Source organism: Pyxicephalus adspersus, chromosome 11, assembly GCF_032062135.1.
Source record: "Pyxicephalus adspersus chromosome 11, UCB_Pads_2.0, whole genome shotgun sequence".
NCBI lineage: Eukaryota > Metazoa > Chordata > Amphibia > Anura > Pyxicephalidae > Pyxicephalus > Pyxicephalus adspersus.
The window spans coordinates 46,001,784-46,025,271 of NC_092868.1; the positions used below are offsets into that span (position 1 = coordinate 46,001,784).

The 23,488-nt window shown below is 39.2% G+C and overlaps 1 protein-coding gene across 1 annotated transcript in view; it reads right to left on the reverse strand.

Moving 5' to 3' along the window:
- The window catches only part of TMEM51 (transmembrane protein 51), a 32,127-nt gene that overhangs the window by 4,664 nt on the left and 3,975 nt on the right, over positions 1-23,488 (reverse strand). Inside the window, exon 2 of the mRNA XM_072427369.1 lies at positions 6,094-6,547. Coding sequence (XP_072283470.1) covers positions 6,094-6,440 — 347 coding nt within the window. The 5' untranslated portion in view covers positions 6,441-6,547. The remainder of the gene's footprint in view (positions 1-6,093; positions 6,548-23,488) is intronic.

The window sequence follows — 23,488 nt, forward strand, 5'->3', positions numbered from 1 at the left end:
TACATAGAATAGAAAAATTGGATATACTAACATGGCAGGCATTACAAAGTTGTAACAAATAATTGGGAGAAGGTAGAACAATGAAAAAATAAGAGGTTACTGATTACCTATGGCATAAACAACTGGAAGCACTAAATTTGCTGTGTTTTGCCACACACCCTTTTTTACCACCCGGCTACAGCTTCCTACCACCCGGCTGAAAAAAAATTTCTGGGGAGAACACTGACTCTTATGAAAAATCTTTATTATGATCATTAAAAAGAAGAATCAAAAAAGATCATGCAGACCACACATTAATGAAACATCCTCCACGCGTTATAAAAATACATTCATTACAGATATTTATTCTGTATCTGTAATGAATGTATTTTTGTAACAATACTTTTTAATTGTAGAAGTAATCCTTCCTGAAGAAGTGGACCAGATCCACGAAACGCATTGAGGATGTTTCATGCATGCGTGGTCTGCATGATCTTTTTTGATTCTTCTTTTTAATGATCATATTAAAGATTTTTCATAAAAGGTATTGGTACTGTGTAGGATCATATATCTAAACAACATGGAATATATTTGTATATACTAATAAACTGCCTTTTAGGACCCTTAGCTTACTTTTTTCTAAAAAAGCATAGTACAATCTGTGTTTGGATTGTGTAAATGGAAAATATTTTCAGAAAGTGACCATTTGTTACAATTTGATTGCACAATCTACTTGAGATCATGAAAGAGCATCTTTTTTTAACTTAAAGAGGTTAGACAGGTCACTTTAAAGCCCACTTCTGGCTTGGGGCAAATAAAATCTATTTGGCTACCCCAGCAGGTTTTAAAAATACAATAGTGTCCCCATCCTCCAACAGATCCACACAATCCAGCTGAAACTTTCTTCAATGTAGGATGACACCCATCATCATTTGACCCACTACTGTGAGTCCAGGGCGTCAAGGCTCCACCCCGTAACCTGAACTCCTGATGCAGAAAGCATTATGTGAGGCCATTCGACATAATTCACAACCACCACCATAGAATAAAGAAAGTGAAAAGTACCCGTCATGTCCCGGGACTAAAAACACCAGAGGCAATAATGTATTTAAAACCAAAATATTTTTTAGTTGTAGACTAAAATGGTGGGGGTTTAGAAACCCTTTTTTTTACTGCCAAATATGCCTCCACTGGTGGCAGATTAGCAGGGGAAAGGGCCCATTTAGCTCTTTGCAGTGAAAACTAGAAAGAAACGAGCTCCCAATGCACCCCAACATGTTAATTCAATGCACCTAAATCTCGATTCAACTCTCTGAACCCAATGAAAACAAATGAAACTATATAATCGGCACAGATGCAAATTTCAATTTCTTTACGTCTACACAACTCTATACAACTATATATGGCAAGGTAGAAGACATGATTTTTCTTTACTAGAATTTGGTGACACACAAGTTACCTACTTACTCCCTTCTGTGATTGGGCAGTCAAAGGAGAAGCAGCAGAACCATCAGCTCATCTCTGTCCTACAGCACAACCATTTGCCTCCTCGTGCCAATTCTACCTGGACGGTGCAAGAGCTGCTGTAAAGGGGCTATTACCAATTTAAAATTCAGATTCTGAATTTTCAAAATTTGCATTCATATATTTTTGCATTTATACATTGCAAAAATACATTGAATGTTGTATTAGTTATAGAAAAGACCCAAAGCCATATTCAAGGTATTTCTAAAATTTTACACCAAAACCATTTCTTGATCATTCATCACTTTGGACAGCAGAGGGCATTGTATGCAACCCAAATAAATGCAGTATGAAAATGCAGCTACACAATTTACAACTTCATTCATTCAAGTGAGCAAAAGTGTCCTGTGCAATGGGCACATGCAAAGATTTTTACAGACAAGGCAATCAAAGTTGTTAATTATTATTTACTGTGGCTGTTCAGTTTAATTTCACACACAGCACAGTGTGACCCCGGCCTCTTCCAAAAGAGCCATCACATAAATACAAAACATAAGTGGTAGCATGACCAATAGCCTCTCTGTGTTGATGGAATACGCTGACATTTACCTCCATTGCCACACCAGGACCTACCTGACTTCTATCCTTCCAAAAAAAGTGAAATAGGAAATTATTATGGAAATTTATTAAAGGTTTTAAAACTGCGAAGTGATGCAACGCCAACCCAACAGTGGAATTTCTATCTAAAATTTATAGAATTTCTGGTTACTTTTAAATTCCAAAAATGACAAAATTTATCTAAGCAGCCTATCTGGATTTATTTATAAACTGGTGGTGATAATTTGACTTTTTTGTGACTTTTAGCTGAAGAATTTCAATTTGCTTGTGTCATCTAAAGCAGAACTCCAAAAAAATACATAAACACATGCATTTTTTCTTTTATAAATACATAATTAAATGTATTTTATGTGTAAGCACCAGAATTGGACTGGGTATCAGTGTCTTGTGGCCCCTGTACAGCACAGTTCAGACTGGAGAAAGGGAGAAAACAGCACAAGGAACCAATCCAGTATGAGTGCTGGCAGGGCTCATGTGCCAACAAAGGGCATGGTAATAAGTGGAGAGAGAGCAGAAAGACAAAACAATGAGCTCATCTGCAGCTTATACATTTAATGTCCTTTTGAAGACTAAACCTAAAAGTGTTAATTGCAGCACGGAAGATCAAGGTCTCTGCCCTGTCAGAAAGGAAATGAGGTCTGTAATTATCAGGACTAGATAGACAGAAGCACAGATATTTTGGAAGGTAAGACAGCTTACATTTAAATATTGTATCTGTTTATTTAGCCATTTGCCTACACCCTGTCGTTATTCTTTGCTCTGTTCCTGACCTGACTTTAGTACAGGTGCTGTCCTTGTGAGTAAAAAAGGAGAATGTGGAAAACTTCCAAACCTTATTAGTAAAAGTGTCAGAGATACTCCACTGTTCCTTTGCTGGGGTTTAAACCAAACTCTTTGGAGTAAATGGTAGTATTAGGATTATTATTACACTATTTATATAGCGCCATCATATTATGCAGCGCTGCACAAAGGCCATAGACATGTCACTAGCTGTCGCTCACTACCATAGGCATATGTCTAATAAAGTCTATAAAGTAAATATAAAGGTTTTTTTTTTTTTTTGGGGGGGGGGGGTGCAATTACCTAGCTGCATGTTTTTTTGGAATGTGGGAGGAAACCCACACAAACACAGGGAGAACATGCAAACTCTATGCAGATAGTGTCGAGATTTGAACCTGGGACCCAGAACTGCAGAGGTCAGAGCACTTATCTCCAAGCCACCATGCTGCTCAAGAGTTGGATGAAAAGTTAGCCAGCAACTAACCAGAAACTCTTAGATTGTAAGCTCTTTTGAGCAGGGTCCTCTTGTGCCATTGTTTGTATCTGTCTGTCATTTTTTACCCCTATCTAATGCACAGTGCTGTGTAATATGTTGTCACTATATAAATATACTTTAATAATAGCCATGAAGGGGTCGTGTTTGAACCAAACATTTAACCTTGACTGGAGGACATGAGAAATAAGGGCCTTCCTAATCACTTTTCCTGAGGCGAAAAACAAAATAAGGTGTTTTTGAGTTATTATAGGACAATTGTTTACTACATATCTATAAGAGGGAGGCTTTCAGTCTGCCAAGGTCAGATCTGTCTACAGCCATGGCACAAACTTATCTTATAATTTGTAAGCTGAAAAACACAATTCTGACTGTCCTGAAGCTGCTTCCTTTTTCTGGCATTCCAGCATGTTGAAACAATTTTTGACTTTTTTTTTTTACACAATCCTCTGCCCAGAGAAACAGGAATGGTAAGATGTGGCATCAGCCTAAGTTAGACATCACAAGGAAGTTTGGGAAACTGGGTGCAACACAAGCTTCATTAGGTAATGCAATATCTTGAGTTGTGATGAGGTCATATTAGAGAACCTATGCTCGTCTTGTGACCAGGGATCTAGATATCTGGTCATCTGATCTAAGCGTTCTAGTTTCGTAGTAATCATAGGAATAAATGCCTAGGCTTTTAGTTACAAAGTTATCAATGGTAGAAACATGAAACAGCATTTTTTTTTTTTTTTTTTTTAAAGAGAGGCTAGTACTTTCAGTCTTTCTATATTGATTTTATTCATTCTCCCCACCCAGAGCTTTATGTTAATATTTGACTATGCGTCCAGGAAAGTTGTACTACGCAACCACTTCCAAGATCTACTTATCAATAGGTCAACCCTGTATGGCTCACCAAGAAACTCAAAGCCAGGTTTCCATAACTGCGCGTGTAGCTTCTAGATAGTGCATGACTTGGTAAGTCATTTAAAGAAAACCTTTATCCATTAAAGATTGCAATATTAATTTATTTCAACACCACCATTTTGGAAACTTGTGGTTATATACTTCATTCTAGGGTAAATAAATTCCACATTTATTTAGAATGGGTGTAGTAAGTATATTGCTTTATTTCATCACTCTCTAGCTGTCATGTTTCCCCTTCAAAATACATCAAGTTCATGTTCTCTAGAAGCTGATCTCTCATGCAATGCTGTACTGCCTGTTTCCATACAAGCTTCCACACGCCGCAACAGTCTAGATAGAGCTGTCGATGAGGGCCGAGAACCTAACATTCCGAGGATGTGCCATCACTTGCTAATCCAGGAATCTGTATTCTAACCCTTTCTAAATACCTTTAGGTCTAATTTACATTAAAATTAATTCTGTAAACTCTTCCTGCACTGTTGTGCAACTAAAATTGTGAATAGTTTGTCAATAAAAATTATTATTTAGCAGAGGGACCGTGAAAGCCTGCTGGGGATATGATGCATGTACTACTACTAGGTAAAACCAATATTGCCAGTACCGGCAATCATGTTAAACCAACTTTGGCCCCAGGGACTGTGTGGAATTCGGCCCATACTACAACAAAGAGCTACAGCCACACACCAGTTGGGTTCTGTTTAAACCTGATCTGTTAGATTATTAGAATTTACTAATTAGTAAGGGGGGTCGGGGCACAGTCTAATCACATTGGCAAAAAAAGGTTAGCAGCCAATGGCCCATTAGTCAAAGGTTCCTACCAAATATATAGCTGTCCCAAACTCCAGATATGACTGATTTATAACGTAGAAAGAATACCACACAACCCAAGCACTGTATTCTGGGAAGAGCTCATGCAGTATGTTTCTCATAACTGAAAGTAATTAATATTTAGTAATGGAGCAACATTGCTGGTTGCACAGAACATGTAGGTATTAGTCAGCCGGCAATTTTGGCTAGAAGGGGACCCCCTAATGGTGTCAACCATTTAATTGCTCTTAATTTTCTGAAATGAGGGGGTGCAGGTACCTTTTTGCAGGAGGTATGTAGGCAAAGGGGACACCCTGTCAACCACAATTTATGTGGCTCATAATGATTTTTGGCTGCCACTTTTCCTTAATTCTCTTGGTTCCAACTATCCAATGCAATAATCCAAATCAATCATAGGTTTATTAGAGAAATATATTTGCTAGTACAGCCTAATTGGGTGAAATCTGTATTAATTGATTGACAAGTTTATTTATGTTGTTGATCTGCAATTATACAGCTACTCCATTTTACATGCACTTTGTAATATGAACATCATTTTTGTCGACCAGATTTCTGAAAGGACAGACACTGGTGTACCATGGCTATACAAAGAATATTGGCATTGCCACCTTTAGCCTACATCAAAAGCCCATGTGAGAAGATGTCCAATAAATTGAGCAGATTTAAACAATCCTATTTCATTTGTTGCTGTTACTGAATGACAACATCAACATCAGCCAGAAACATGAAGGAAGGGAAGGACTAGGAAACTGTGCGGTCATACCTTTGCTCACGTGTGTCATCTGGCAGTAGCAGTGAGAACATTGCGAAGTAATCATTACAGATGAGTTAAAAGGATGATTTTGTACTCACACCCTGAGGTGTAACTAGCTAACAATACTTTTGTAAAAATAGATGACTTTAGCTGAGCTTGCTTCTGAATGCAGAGCAGAAATACTTTTGTTGCTCATCAATGTGTTATTCTTTTGTTTAGCGAATAAATAGATTGGTCATACTTGTTTTCCAGGTTGACATTTGCTTACCTGTCATCATTACCCCGAGGACTGGTCACTTCTTGCGGTACGGCCTGTGCCTCTTCCATGCTTAAGCGTCGTTTTCTTTTGCTGCGTATGCTCAAGCAGATTGCCAACAGTAGAAGTGCTATTCCTGAACCCACCAAGACGTATGCCACAGAGAAAGTCTTACTCTTGAGATTTATTTCTCCTTGAGTCTCTGGCTTGCTGCTATTCCCATGGGCTGTGGCAGGTTTATCATTGCTGCCAAATCCTGGGACCAAGTTCCATACCGCCATCACGACGCCAAGTACCAACAGCCCTACCCCAATGGCTGTGAGGGCATAATAGGATCCGCTAGACTTCGACTGAGCCATGATTATAGATATGTCCAACCACAGGGAGCTTCTTCTGGTCCTAGGTTACATATTTTGCAGTGCAAAGGAGGCGTCTTCTACCTGCTGTTTGGGCCCATCATCAGGAGCTTAATAAAAAAAAAAAAAAAAAAAGTTAATTTTCATCCGGTGAAAAATATCTAAAATTTGGTTTAAAGACAAAATAGATGCATCAGGAGTAATAGCCCTAAAACAACAGAAATGCAGTTTTAAAGCATGGGTGAAAGGAAATTAGCTGGAACAAAATTTGAGCCCTGGTATTAAATAGAAGTCACCATGGCTGTGGGTCTCCGAGAAGGAGTGCCCACAATTGCAGCAATTTGTTTCAAATAGTATGGAAGTGTTAGAGCCTTTGTTTTGGGGATGATGATGGGGGAGGTTGGTAAAACTTCTCATAAAATGGTTTTAACACTGTCTTTACCTTCTTATTTCAGGGGCAAAACACATGCTCACAAGTGATTGTTGTAGGGCTTTGTCTACAAAAGGTCTACAGTACCTAGATCTAAAAATGTTGACTCGGAGTAGCACCTTTCAGTTTGACATTGTCCTAATGTTTCCTGAGTGTACAGAGCATTTGCATATTCTCTATGTTGATTCTATAAACAACAGTAGAGCTTCAGTAAAAAAGTTGCCACACGTGTTTCTGCCAAGAGAAAAACCATCCACAAATAACAAAAGGAACACAAATATTGAAGTTTCAAGAGAAATCCCAGAGTTTCACCTGTTGGCTAGATGTTATGGTACCTGGCTAGAAGACAAAGAGCTCTTCCAAATGCATAGGTGGCCCTTACCTGTTGATAAAGATTTGCCAAAAAGGTCAGAATATATCCCCACCCTATATATGGAAAAAGGGACAAAAATACCAACCATATGTACATGGGCAGATATGACTACTTACAACCTTAGCCATATCGCCTTGCCAAAAAAAATAACTTGTCTCCTAAATGCTTTTTTCTCCATATACAACTGTATGCACCCATTCAACTGCAGTATTGATCTAAAGTTTGATAGCTTCATCCAATGCTGTAAGATGGAATGAATGGGGGCAGGGTTGAATATAGTCACGGACCACCATAGTCCGTAGTCAACATTGTTAGAGGGAGAAAGTGGGGCTAAGGCAAAACAAGGTGTAGGGTCATGCAACATTTTATTTTTGCACAATTTTGTTTTATGAAACAACAAAATTACCTCCTTTAACTGGAACATTTTTTTTTAGCAAAGGGCATAGTGGATGAACCTAGCTTATGTGCACAGATCTTGCTATCCAGTTTAATCGGAGAACTATTTCAGCACCATAGGCTGCAGCACCCAAGGTGCCCTCCTTTCCGTCTACCCCTCGGCAAGGCCTTCCTCTAACCCTTTAAAGCTACTGGTACCCCAACAAGTAAAAATAATAGAGGTTAATGGCAGATGGACACGTTAACATTGAAGAGAAAAAGCATCTGCAGAAGAAAAATAAAAAGTTACACACTTATTAAACTTGAGTTTCTGCCACATCCATAGAAAAGACATAAGCGGCTACTACTCTGTAGTGATTGCTTTAATCCAATAAAACAACAATGATCTCATCACTGTGTATTACATGGATATAAAAGAACAAATACTATTAGTAATACAAAGAACTAGCAACGCCAAGTTTAGGATAGTGACATGTTAGAAAGCAATCTTTCATAAAAATGTAAAAGGAGTACTTCGAACACAGCACAATATACAACAATAAGCCTTATTGGGAACACCTAGCTTATAGTTGCCAGTTATTCTTCCACTTGATGTAGGACACCAGACTGTACCATTAAAAGTGTGCATAGCTTTAATTATTTTTTTTGATAGTATAGAGAATAATTTAGTACCGGCAATTAATTTTTGTGAAGGTTTTTCTTCTCCTTTTCAGTAGATACAGCAGGAAATGTGAAAAATACTTCAATGAAGACAGAGGAAACCCTATTTTAAGGTAATTGTCAATGGAACAAGTATCCCTCCTGGAACCCTTACTATTTTATTGATTTATTAATCCAATAATTCTAATGGATCCATCAAAAATCCACCCTGCAAATCAAATTGCAGGGCTGGGTTCAGCGAATTATTAACAAAAGCTGGATACAACCTGCTCAGTTTCACCCAGCCAAGGGATCACAGTTGGGTGTAACTGAACCAAAGAATAAAAAAATAATGTGTGGGGAGTTGGTCTCCAAAGTGATAAATGTGTGTATAGATTGAGATCACGAGAGAGGAACAGAGAGAACGTGTACAAGAGCAAGCACTAGTTATGTACTCAATGAAATGTATTTTAATGCAGCTGGTTTAAGTACCTCTGTTCTAATTCCTTGTAATAACTTTTATTAGTCTTGAATTAGCCTCCTTTAATCTTCTGCATCCCAAAAGTACTATGGAAGAGGGAGGGTTAGATCCATAAGTAACATGACTGCTTTCACATCTGTGCATTGCAGTAACATAAGTTTCATTACAAAAAGATCCACATGGAGCCATATGCACACATTGTGGTAAATAAATTGTGAAAAAAAAGAAGACGTACAGGTCAGGTCTTTTGGTGCACTGGTACCAATAAACTGCATGTTCTTTATCTTTACAACGAACTAAAGTATTGAGTACATAAACAGTGGATTATGGTGCCAGAAATATTGATGCCAAAATATGTTTGAGTGTTGATTGCTTTCTAAAGTTGGGGTGTAAATATGTAATTTAAGCTAGGTTCAGATGGGCAGTGGGAACAGTGGTTTCAGGGCAGCACTGCAGCCCCAACCACTGCACTGGAACTTGTGGAACTTTTCATTTTAAACATTTGGGATCAGGCTGGGCTTTATTGCAGAAAAGGACAGGTGATGTCTGCAATAAGCATTCTTACCTACCCGACTGCTTGCTTCAGCAAAATCACTGAGCTCCGCATGCACAACTTAACGATGTTTGCTTTGGTTGGTTGCTTTCCCCCCCGCAGCTGCCAGGACTGAATGAACTTCTGTGCACCTAAGTACTTCTGGCTTGGCCAATCAAGATAGCTGAAGATCGCAACAAGGAAGAAGAATGGCGGTGCTCCCAATGGAACAGGGACAAGTGAATATAACAGAGTTTTGTACTAACACTGGATAAAAAAAAGCAAGAGTAGGGTTTTGTGGTAAATCAACCTTTTTATTTAACAGGTTTATTTACCAAGTTGCACAAAGATTATTCTAACAAAGGTCTACTATCTCATAAATATTGGTTATAGACCAGTACACAAGGAATTAAATTTGCCATAAAATACTTCTTCAGAGGGGGGAGGAGCACCACTTTACATAACCAGGAACAATATCCATTCAAGAGAGTTGGGGGTATAAGACCAAGTTCCAAGTTTGAGTAGTGTGGACCTTTTCCTGATAGTAATGTGTCAGGATACTCAAAAGCTTGTGCAAAATAGATTCCCAAAATGGGGAGCGCTGTGAAACGGCTTACAGTACAGTGTGGGTTGCTGCAAGGGAGGAGATTCAGTGCTGTGTGAGTTATTAAACAGTATTTTTTTTTTTTAAGGCTCTAACATATTACACAGCCCTGTACATTAAAGAGCTTACAGTCTAAGAGGTGGGGGAAGTATCACACAATAGGAGGGGGATATGGAATGGAAGGTGGGTAGTCAGGGTTTTAAGAGACAGGAGAAGAGTGGTAGGCAAGTTTGAAAAGATGGGTGCTCCTTTAAAGTAGGAGCAAGCCAAATAGGATGAGGAAGACCATTCCAGAGAGTTGGGGCAGCTCTAGAAAAGTCTTGGAGCCATTTGTGTGATGAGGTTATAAAAGTGAGGAAGTCATTAGTAGGCCATTGTAGGAGTAAAGAGAGCGGCTAGGGGAGTATTTTTCTAGCAGGTCAGAAAGGTAAGTGGGACAAGAACTGTCGAGGGATTTGAAGGCAAAGCACAGGAGCTTGAATTCGATTCTAAGGTGAAATGGAAAACAATGAAGAGAACTACAAAGAGATGCAGCGGAAGAGGAGCGGTGGGAAGGATGGATGAGTCTGGCTGCAGCATTCATAATAGATTGTAGAGGAGAGAGTCGGGTTAGTGGAATACCAGAGAGAAGGATGTTACAGTAGTAACAGAGAGATAAGGTTGTGAGATCTCGGCTTTTGACACTGCTGATTACTCCTTTCTAATACAAATCATGAACTCCATTGGTATCAGTGACTTTGATCTCTCTTGGTTTGCTTCCTCCCTGTCTGACCTCTCCTTTCAAGTTTCCCCCTGCAAGTCCCCATCCGCTCAGTACCATCACAATTCATTCTTTAGGGCTGACTACAGGTTAGACATTACATGTGGTATCTGAAACGCAGGCACAATTTACAACATGAGGAAGTGGTAACCATTCTGCAACCTCACTGCCTGTCCTAACATAGCTCAAGTCTCTATAGGCTAGAAATATAACAAATATTTTCCATAGAATGTCTTCTCATCAGGGCAAACTTTTTGTACCATTTTTTAGGACAGCTATTCCAATGCCTTTAACTGGGAAAAGACAAAACGATTAAAATAGTCCAAGAGAAAAAAAAATGACAAGCATGTTACTGTTTTATAAACACAGAAGAACTGGCCAAGTGTTATGAAAACATTATCCTGCAAAAGGGCAAAGGGAAGCATTTTCACAAAGAAAAGTAGATAGTAAATTATAATATGCTGAGCATGTAACAATAGAAGAATGAGAGATTAATGTGAAAATCTAATCATTCTATATTGTGCTCTAATGTTGCCTACACGTAGTTGGTTTTCTTTACCCTTATTGTTTGTGATCATCTTGAGCAAAAATTTACAGAAAGCAGACATCCCCTGACATTACTAAGGAGGTAATTTGCGATCTGTCGCAAAAAGTAACAACCACGCTATACTATTGCAGAATAACGCAGGACTCTCCATAGAGCTGACCAGGCTGCTCGGCTCTCTGCCACTTTTCCTAAATGATAGTAATTACATATGTGTATTAAGCAGGACCCAAAACACAAAAAAATGTTTAGCAAATATTGTAGACAGAATAATAAAAACTGATTTGAATTGGTATAGTATGTTACTGCACATCAGTGAGGTTATAAAATATACAAAATTGTAGGGGTCTTTGAAATGGTACATTTCCAGGTTAAACCCTTCATGGCTATATTGTATTTATGAGGCAGCGGGACTACACATCAATGCTAATCTTTAATAATTGGCACAACTTTCTTCCGAGACTGCGTTTATGTTGTTTTTTTATAACAAGAATATTGCTGATAGAGTACCGGCCTTTTGAAATTAAAAGGTATTTGTATGTTCTCCTCCTAGATAGTTTTACTTTGCATGAAGTCCCATTCCAGAGATATTCATACTTCCTACATGTAGACCAATTACAGGTGGAAGTGTGAATATCTGAGGAATGCATATCCTCCCAAGTTTTGGCAATAAGAAAGAGGGATATGTTAAAGTTCAAAGTACGAAGGCAAATGACTCAACCTTGCATTTTGACAACAATGAAAAATGAATATTGAAACAATGATTGGGTACACCAACAAGTGGTTTTTCCTACTGTGCCTTTATAATAATAGAAGAGTTACGTTTTTTAGGAAGCAACACTTTTAATACATTAAGAATATAGAAGTGTAAATATCCACCAAGAAAACGCAACAGATTAGGAGGGAAGAGGGATTTATATCTGAAAATGGTACAATTGGGAGGCAAGTGAAGCAAAGAAAAGCTTTTAGTTATTAATTTAAAGTAGAACATACAAGAAGACCATGTTTAGGTATAGGTTATTAATGGTTCTTACAAAAGTGGCCAAGGAATAGTCAGATACGAGCCAGCGATGACACTTATGGAATGAGATTTCAATCATACCAAAAGCCTTTTTCAGCAGCTAACTCTGCACGTAATACAGACAGGAAGTTCACTCAATACATTAGATGCATGAGATATTTAGAGAAGTATTGGTGAGATAAACACTAGGTCATAAAAAAACATAAACATTGAATCAGATAAAACTTTCAAGGCTTAAAGTACAGGCGTGTACAAATCTTTTTCTTTAGACCTGCACCAGCCCTTAAAGCGGAACTAAAGTTCGAAAATTTAAAAAAATAGATCAGGCAAGGACAAATACTGCAGAAAGGGGCAGGTAATTTCCCTTCTGCAGTAAGCCCACTTACCTGCCTAGTTGCTTCGGGGAATTTCTCAAAAATGCTCAGCCAGCTCAGAGTTGCTTGCTAGGATACTTAGCAATACTTGCTTTTCCTGCACTTGCTGGGACTGAATGAACTGTTGTGCAAGAGTTATGTCATCCCGGCATGACCAATCAAAATGGCTGAACAGGGTACCTAGGAAGATGATAGGGACGCCATGCTATGGAATAGGGAAAAGTTAGTATAGCGCGATTTAGTTGAACTTTACCTTTTTGTTAAGGTTCTGGGGGCAATCTAAAAATCCCAAGAAAAACCATATCCTAGACCTTTTTATCCCTGAGGAACCCCTAAAATGTTTACAGGTCTAAGGGGAACCCCTGCTTTTACTATTTCATTAGGTAGGAAAATGCTCCTTACATTAGAGGTCAGTTGGAAAAAGGTTCCCTTTATGATAACCCTGGTGTTCTGAATGCCATCCTAAACTAAAATAATCTGCAGAATCACAATGTTGTCTCTGCAGTAGCGTTAGTTCAAGAACTATGCATGATCAAAAGGCGAGGTCGATCATCCACAGCTCTAGGAACCACTGAAGGAACCCTAGGGTTGAGAATGGCTGCCCACATCCCATAAACATAAACTTAAGACATGCATATAAATACATAGTGGAAAACGCATATTTAGGAGCTTTTGAAAGCTGAACTATTGAAAATGAAAAAGTCAATTTCTGGGTTTTGCTTCACTGCATCTAAATCATGGCCATATCTCCCCATCCCACAAGTCCCCCTTCACCTGCTTCTTTCATATCACAGATACCCCTGGAGAATAATGCTCCCTTTCCATGTTTCTCCGGGAAGTGCTCACATGCCAATCCTAGCGGTCTCACCACTCTAAAGATTAGATATTACCTATGATTGCTTATATGTCCTCAACCAAAGGCAAATCAAAAGGCCGATAACTCTAAACATTTCCAATCACAGATCAGCAACCTCAACATATTGATATATAACAGCAGCACAATATATTGGAATAAAGGTGCCAAAATACCAATTTTGTATTACCAAAATGATTACCCGGAGAACACAAAACCAATTTATCTAAAGAAAAAAAATATATATTTTTCCCATAAACCAGATTTTTCTTATATCTACAGAAAGTGAAGACTGGTTTTAGATTGACTTTTGTTCTAGTTTTGATAAACGTTAATCCAAAATTAACATTTTCACACCCAGCTGTTGAGCAACTACTATTCCCATCATGCACTGCTGTTATTGTGCAGCTGAAGAACTGGTTGCTCAACTTGACATACACAGGCTGAAGTCAAACAATGCGTGTTTGGTCAGTTTTATCGACCACAGGAACTTTTCACCAGTGGTGAGAGATAACGCTGGAGAGAGCATTGGCTGCCAAGAATATCTATAAAAGGACTGAAGGTTCAAGGACACAAAGAGCAGATTATAAAATGTTGTCACAGAACAAAATAAAGTTACTGTCTTCTAGTCAGAATAATAAAACTCATTAAAGTCTGTTAATGGTTCATAAATGGCTTTGTCATATGCAATAATGATGACTTTATTTGAATTACAGAAAAAAATACACGTCTGTCTATAAGAAAAGGTCCGGTTAGGTTTTAAAGGTTAATAAACCAAAAGTACGAGGCACTTCATAAAAGCCGCAAAATATACTTGTAAATTCTTCATGAGATGCTCAAACATGGCTTAAGATTTGCTGTTTTTTAGGCTTCCTGTGCACAGCCTGTAATAAGGGACAGCAAACAATTTTAGGATTTTTGGCACAGCCAGATGCAGCAATTTCTAATGGCTCTTTAAATGTTTTGCAGCAGAGGAAAAATTGCACTGGGCTGACAACATAACTTGGGGTTTCAGTGCAGCAGAAGCAGCATTGTTCGCTCAAAGGAAGTGAGTAGCTCACTTTATTTCTAATGAACAGCTATTTTCCTTTAGCATTTTCCAGAACAAAACATGGGGAAAGATATGCTTTATATTGCCAAGACAAACACTTAAAAGTCCATATTGCCCAGTCCAAAGTTATCAGTTGTGTTTAAAAAATATTTACCTTCGACTGAGCAAGCATGTAAAACTAACAACGTTTCCTTAAAGAAGACTGGTCACTTTTAATTAAACTAATAATATGAACAATATTCCTATTGGATTATATGTGTATTTAATGCAATCTTTTTACCTGTAAAATTTAGTAGTATTATTAATAATAAACCATATTTATATAGTGCCAATATATATATGATCAATAAGGTGATCATCTATAGCAGGACTGTCCAAGGTCAGTCCATAAGGGCCACATACATGTCACGATTTTCAAATAAACAGTATTTTTTCTGACTCATTAAGCATCTTATTATATTTACTGCTGGTTGTTAGAGAAATACTAAAAATGAATGCATATTCTGGCTCTTTAGGACTAGAGTTGAGGAGTTCCATGTTACCCTTTGCTTCTTAAGGCTACACAAATGGTTTAGAAGCAGGGTAAGCACATAGAAAGTAGTACTAGAAGAGGAGAGGGTTATACTATGGAATGAACTAGTCACATGTTTAAAGACAAGTAAAAACAAAATACTATATATAATGGAAAACCACTGAAATAAGCATTAACATGTCTGGATTGTTCTGAGCTTCTTCTTGCAATTTTTAAGTTGTGACAGGGTCTCTTTAAACACTGTGATAACCTTCAATTTCTATCCATTTGTACATTGCACCATTTCTTTAAAGTGTATCTTTCTTTTTAGCTTTTGTGAAAGTTATACCTCATTAAACTGGTTGCATAGAAGGGTCCCATTCACTCAGAATCCAGCGATAAGACCCCAAAGTGAACTCTGCATTCCAATGGAATGCACAGCATGTAATGATGAATCACTTCCTTATGTCTTTGCTCTTCCCAAATCAAACACAGGATAGAACAAAATAAAGTGTTGTAGCTAAAGTAATGCTGGCCATACACTGGCTGATATTTCTAATAGATTCAACATCAAGTTCCATATGATCATCAAATCTAGTAGGATGTTCCCAATCGATGTACGATTGCTATATCGATCAGGAATTCCCATTCTTTGCTCAACTGAATGCTGCTCCCCCCTCCCATGATCATATGTGTCCTCTCCTCCTCCTGTGTCACTGTCTGTAATTTGCACCCCTATTTAATGTACAGCGCTGTGCAATATGTTGGCATTATATAAATACTATTGATTAATAATAATATGTAACTCAATGTCAGATCAAAAGAGTGCAGCAGCACTCAGGCAAGGAATGAAAAAAATTGATGATCGGTGCACGTTGGTAACAAAGTAAATGATCTGGGAGATATTGATCATTAATCTGTCTGGCCACCTGTCAACCAGTGCATTACCAGCATGAAAGTATGAGAAAAATGCAAGCTGTACAAAAAAGTTGACACACACAAGCAATTTACTTATTTTGCCATCATTCTACAATGAACTTTTTGTTTGTTTGACATGTCTGATGTTATTTTATGGATACAAAGTATTCTGTTTGCATAAACACCAAATTCCTGAATTGTAATATTATACACATACCAACAAACAGTTTGAAGATCTTGTGCTAATTTTAAAAGCTCAACCTCAGGCAAAAACTTTTATTCCATTTTGGTTGAAGGCCAGAACCCATGTGGGGCATTTATTGCAATCTCTGCCCTATTAGATTGATTTTTCCACTCTTCTTGTAGATGTTATGGGAAACGTGTCCAACTTTTCAGACACAAAACTATTTGCGGCTTCCTGTCCTCAGAAGAGAATCACGTGTTTAACTATTGCCAACTTTTTATACAGTAAATGAAATTGCTTGGCATTAGGCTTTAAAGCTATGTTCAGATTGGTAAGGGTGCGGTGCAGTTATCTACGTGTAGCGTCTAGCCCATAGAAAGTGAATGGAGTCAGCAGTTCAATGTCACCCACTGCATAATATACAAATCCTGGATCTTTAGGAAGCAGCGCAGCAGGAGGAACCATGGCGGACTTGGGCAGGTGAAAAGTGTACTGTAGGGCCCCAGACCCTCCTCAGCAAACAGCCCAAAGTCAGTTCTGCACGGGGGCCCATTGTTGGCTATGTCTGCCCCTGGAGGGAAACATTGTTCCTGATGCAGATGTAAACAATAAGATACAGCCATCTATACATTGGTGGCACCTAGAAATGCCTCCACACTTTGTCAGAAACCTTTTAGCCCCAATGCCCAAGAAGCTCTTATGCAAATAATGACCTTGATCCCTGACATTTTGTGACCCCACCTTCCAGGTCTATTGGAAGAACACCCTCATTGACCAGTAGTCAGACATGGAAGATGATTGATTTATTTTAATTTGATTTACACCATCACTGACCTCAGCATTTGTTTGGATAAGCCCCCGCACTCAATAGACACCAGATGCAGCTCCCTACAGTATGCATTAGAAACTAAAGCAAATCAAATCAAACTTGCAATTTTTGAATAAGAATCTTAAGAAAGGCAGAATTACTTTACCCCAACTAAAACCCCTGATATGAATTTTCTGAATCCTGTGTTGCCATCAGCATCTCAAAGTAGGGCCACCTCATCTCAGTCATCAAGCCATAAGACAGATGAAACCAGTAACATCAGCCTGAAATATCAGCAATATAACGAGGAAGCTTGGCAGAGCTCCCAGGCCTTGCATTTATTCTAGACATCATGGTCAGATAAGGAAATGTCACATACAGCATGAAACACATTTTCTGCAGGAATAATGCAAATTCTGAATGTTCTTGGCAATTTCCTAAAGCAGTGCTACAGGCAGAGGTAAAAGACATAAGGATTAATAATTATAAATACTGTGTAATTATTATTACACGGTATTTATATAGCACCATCACATTACACAGCTCTGTACAAAGTCTATAGCCACGTGACTAGCTGTCCCCCCAAAAGGAGCTCACAATCTAATGTCCCTACCTTAGTCATATGTCCATTACAGTCTAAGGTCAATTTTTGGGGGGAGCCAATTCACATAAATGCATGTTTATGGAATGTGGGAGGAAACCGGAGCACCCAGAGGAAACCCATGCAAACACGGGGAGAACCTGAAAACTCCATGCAGATAATGTCCTGTCCGAGATTCAAACCTGGGACCCAGCACTGCAAAGAGGCCAGCGTGCTAACCACTGAGCCACCGTGCATGTGTTTTTCTGTTTCAGATTCATATGTACCCCTTTTATTGAGCTGCAATGCATGGGAAATAAAAACACATGTGCATTTTCCAAGGAACCTTGAAGCCGGCATCAATTGTGTTACATTGTGTAGGGCAGGGGGTGTTTTTAAAAAACTATACATGCTTGGGACAACCATGCAGGTCACTGAATAAGAAGAATTCCCTATTCCTATACATGTTGCAGGTTAGCAGCTCATGGTATTAGAGCCAATACATCACCCCGCTAATATCCTCCTCACAAGTTTCCTTTAAGCAAGGATGCTAATCACGGTCACTGATTACAGCAGGCAAGCAAACTTGTGAAGTCTGAGAAAAATGCCTTTTAGGTAAATATAACAAAAGCCCACAATGCACTTATTACAGTCTAGTTTTCCTTTAATGGTTCCATTTTTTTATGAGTAGCAGGTTTTCCACTGAGCGTTCACATAATATGCAGCTCTTCCCTGCAGCGGTCTCGGCTCAGGACTCCAGCTGCGTTACTGGCTGCTGTGACAACACATGGCCAATCTCTTCCTCTCCCAGAGGGGACACAGCACAGCCAGCATTGCAAATGACTTTCACAGTTGTCACAGTTCATTAGCCAATCCTCCCAGTGTAATGGCAGCGTCTCCCCTCCTCTCCTGCCCTCTACACTGGTCATCAATTACAAGTCACATGGAGGGAATTATCACCTTCCTACAAGTCTTCTCTGTTAATTATTAGTGATCGCTTGGAAGTGCAGAGTGCAAATTTACAAGATACTACAGTTAGGTAAAAAGAGAGATTGTCACTACTTCTATAGTGGAAATGTGAAATATTTCACAGCCTGGAAAGGTGCTACATCAAGTACAGGAGGGTGACATACAATGGATCAGGGCTGTACCCAAGACAGGGGCTTCACCAGTTCCCTATTCCCATTCCCCACTTTATTATCAGGTATTGCATATAATGCAATTTTCATTTTTATTACAAATATAACAGTGTAGTGTAAAGTACATGACAAAGTAAATATGAATTTGCTTTGCGATTGGAGAAATGAAAAAAAAAATTACACAACTGTTCAAAAGATGATCCTCATCCTCAGTCCTATAGGTACTGGTTGAAATGACTTTTGAATTACTAATAAAATCTATAGTAAAGCAAATACCACTTGAAGCAGGTAAGGAGGTGCTCAACTGCAGGTCAACAACCCTAAAGTCATGACGCTGCAGATAGTAAACATCCAGTTGATGTAATGTTGTATCAAAGCAGAATCAGAAAGCACCCGTGTTACAGTTCCAACTTGCGTCACTTTGTGCAGCTGTTCCTGCAGGGTCAGTCTGCTGTTTGATACCCAAGTTCCATGCTGGTTTCCTGTTCATCTGTGCAAGAACGTCAGAGTTCCCTTAAAACATACTCCAGGCTTTTTGATGTCCCTGTTTTTGGGTGCTCTTTTGGTCCAGTGAGAAATCTGCCAGCCATTTCCTCTGAAGGTCAAAGAAAGAAAAACTCAAAAAGAAGTAAAGATTACCCCTGTGGTGATGGTCATCCTGCAGTGAAAAAGTTAAATACCCATTTACTTCCTCCATCTTATCTTATGTTCCCAGTCTCCAAAGCCACTTCTTTCCTCATGCTCTATTGGTTGGTTGAAGTCCCGAGGTCTTTAAGTAAAATCTGAACCATTAGTCTTGCATTGCAAGTGAGTACGTTGAGTACCCTGCCACAAACTGCAGTGCCATAGAAAACAGTGGAGCATTGGCTGCCAGAGAAATGTGGAGTTCAGCTTTAAACCTTCTCAAAGCTTTCCAGAGTTGCCTGTGCAAGACCTGTTAAAGCCAAACTAGTCTTGAAAACAAAGAATAAAATATTATACATGCAATTCTGTTTATTAGCACCTTTAGAATGGACCACCTCATCGTGCAATTGTGCTTGGCTATTCACCGATCTCTGACCTTTGGCGCCTTTTAGTTTCCTGTTAACACCTTGTGGTCAGACAATTGTTCACCAACTACTTCCTTTTGCCTGTTTAACCACAACTTTGACTTGAATTTGCTTCATGTGGTAGCACTTCTAGCCTTCTAGTAGTACACCAAAGCAGGTACCAACCGGTCATCCAAGGTCCCTAAGCTTTACCAACAATAACTTGACTTCTTTTTTGGAGACGTATGGAGGCTACCTACAATTTTCCAATGCCATTGGAACTTCACAGAAATGAGCTGGGTAGGGCTTTGATTGCCGAGAACTACCAGTTAATCATCTACCAGTCATTGCCTGAGCATCAAACAGAAAACAGCTGATGTGACAGTAGTAACACCCATCCCTGTTCTCATGTTGTAAAATCAAAAGACAAACTCAAGCCTCTGATGGTGCCTATCTTGGTTAAAAAACATATTTTTACATTTAATGGCATTATGAGGTGGTATCCAGAAGCTCAAGCATAATCATTCCAACCATCCAAGCCAGGGGTCCAGCCCCCAGTTTTTGGTTCTTCAAAATACATGCCATGCTCATGACACCATTCTTTGCCCATTGGAAGGCCATTGATGATGTAACGTTTAACTATCAACTCCAGCTCACATTCCAAAAAAAAAAAAAAAAACCCTGGTTATATCTCGAACCATCTTGGACCCATCTTTCTAGAGCCAACAGCAGATGAAGGTGTTTTTGGGAGCATACCATGATCTTTGTAAGAGATAGTAGGTGCTTGGACGTTTCCCTTTATAAATGCACCCAACATTAAAATCATATATCTAATACTAGGTCCGTCTTTAACAATTTCTATAATCGAGGTCAGCTTTGGTCACCTCTATGTTTCCCTCAGTAACTGATTACCGTAAAAACACAATAACGTCATGTTTTGTGACCTCAGTGGAAACTTTCAACGTTCTCTTACTGGTCTCGCACTGCTGGAGCAGAATGAATGAGCAGACTGTTTGTATTGTGTTCTTCCAGTATCAGAACCACTGATATAGATAATTGGTGAAATCCATCTGTGTGAGTTGGCTGGAGTACACGTTCGTCTATCTCCACTCCATGGTCTCCAGACACTATAGTGGGTACACAGCAGCTGGATACTGCAGGACAATTGTACTACCTACAACAAGAGGTCATCAATGTGTGCCCAGTACTGTACTACAAACTTTATAAAACTTGTTTCACACATCAGGAAGCACAAAAGTGGTCTCACACATCACGAAGCACAAAAGTGGCCTTAACAGATGGCCAAGGTTAGCTACACAATGCCAGTGTCACTGTGATTAGGTTGATGTGTGGCAACAATGTGCATTGCTTATTTACAAGCAACGTGTTTTTTTTTTCTTTATTGGAAACATTACTTTTCCTTTCGCCCAAAGTGTGCTGCAGTGAAATAAAATCCTGCTTTGTGCACATTAACCGACGTGCATTGCCATGTGTTATACAGTGTAATACACAGCCACCTGTGTAGCTGTCTGTTGGGGCACCGACTACACTCATTACAGTGAATGGGGCAGGGCACAAAAATAGACAGAAATGCATACAACACAATGCACTTGCATACAATGAGAACTTTAGATATTGTTTTCTATGTAACGCTGGTTTATGTGGTTTATGCATTGGGACTTTACCAATCCCCTCCGCAAAACTTCCAAGCCCTAACTCTTCATATGTGCCAACACGATCGGTCTGTCCATGGTGCCACCAATTCAGAGAGTGATGGATCCATCCAAGGTATCTTTAGGCTGCATACACATGTTCGATTTTTGCTGTTAGAAATGATCTTTCATAATTTATTCCAATGACAAAAGACCAGAAGATGAATGAACAAGCGCTGTGTGTATGTACAGTGCCATTCTGTTCCTTGGAGAGGGGGAACAATTAACAAGTGGCAACCGGCTGCGATCTCCTCCCTTCACTTACATTGGGGTCGTGTGTGGATCCACCAGGAACGAGCAACGTACACACATCAGATTCTCATTTGAGTCGAGCCTCAGGTCATCTGACATATGTACGTAGCCTTAAGTTGGTACCACACGTCTAAATGAACCGGTCATGAATATCAGGTCTGCCACTGATGGACATGTTGTATTTGTGTGCACACAGGGGGTCTTTAGTTACCATTGAGTGACTGGGCATAAGGAATGGTATACCTAGGACAGGAACTTGATAAACGTATCTTAACATGTTTTTGCAATGTAAGCATTTATTTTTAAAGCAGACTTCATTTTTGTGCTGATTGGCTGGTAAGTACACCGTAATGCCATCTACATTCTTTAAGGGAGATTTCTGATTTTTTCTGATTGCCATTATCCCAAACCATTCTCCCATCTCGGACGAGAATCATCTGTATGTACGTAGTCTTAGGGGAGTACAAAGTGAACCGGTCATGAAGCAATAACAGGCCGGCCACTGATGGACTTCATTTCAAAATACAGGTGGCATGGCGGTCTCCGACACGAAGGCTGCAGTATCAAAAGGTGGCAACAGGCAAGCAGCAACAGGATCTCAGAAAAAAGTAAACTTTCTAAATTCTATATTCATTCTGGGTCATGACTTCCACATAAAGACCTCAACCATAGCAGAGATGACAATGAGGAACCAGCTGGTCTCGGCATGATGGGAAAATGGTTTGGGCGACCACAATCCAAAAAATTCTAAAATTTCCTTAATAGATACAGATAGCAGTATGGTGTACTTACCAGCCAATCAGCACAAAAATATATTTTTTTGTGCAAATACACGTTAAATGTACCTTATCAAGTTCCTGTCTTAGGTATACTATTCCTTATGCCCAGTCACTTAATGGTAACTAAAGAGCCTCAGTGTGTACATCAAATCCAACATGTCAGAATGGCAACTCCCACGTTGTTCATACCTAGCAAGGAGTAAGAAAAACCTGGCAAACTATCCAACCCTCACATAGTAATATTATTAGAGATTTTGTTTGCTCTTAGTGCCCCCATAATATCCTCACTTCCTGTCTCACTGACACGGCAGGAAGTTAAGCTATCACAAACCCAGAGTTTTCAATACACATTAGATTGTGAGCTCCTTTGAGGCACAGCTAGTGATATGACTAAGGACTTTGTACAGCGCTGAGTAATATGTCGGTGCTAAATAAATTCTGGGTGATAATAATAAATACCCAACATCTATACTGTATTTCAAAACAATGTAGGTAGATTTATAGACAGAAAGTTCTATTCCTGAGGATGGATGAACAGAGTATTCTGCTGTATACCTGGCACACTGCCAGGAGGGAGGGAGGAAGGAAATAGCTGAAACTTGCATGAAAAGAACTCTGTTTAGTAGAATAGTGGGGAATGAATGGCGCATGGAATGCTTGCCTTTTCTCAGGAACAAACCTACAAAGCAATCTTCTACTACTTATCAGTGATCTGACTACAGCAACATAAAACTGCTTGTTATGGGTTACTAGGTATGGAAATATTAGGAAGTAGAATGTAATAGCAGTGAGGTTTTAGAGATCCAGTCTGTACATTGTTACCAGGTGTGACAGTGATAAAGCAACATTCAGCATTTCTGGTTTAGACCTATTGTTCCAGATACCTGGGTATTGGGATGAACGTACAGGTGAGTCAACAAATACAGAACAATGTAATAAAAGATATTCATGTACAGTCATAATATGGTATAAGTATAGAACTGTAATATTGCAGTAATGGTGAGAGACAGGAACACAGACAAAGAGGGGGGGGGGGCAGAGGGGGGGGTTGTGAGAGAGAGGAGGGAGAGGGGAGAGAGTAA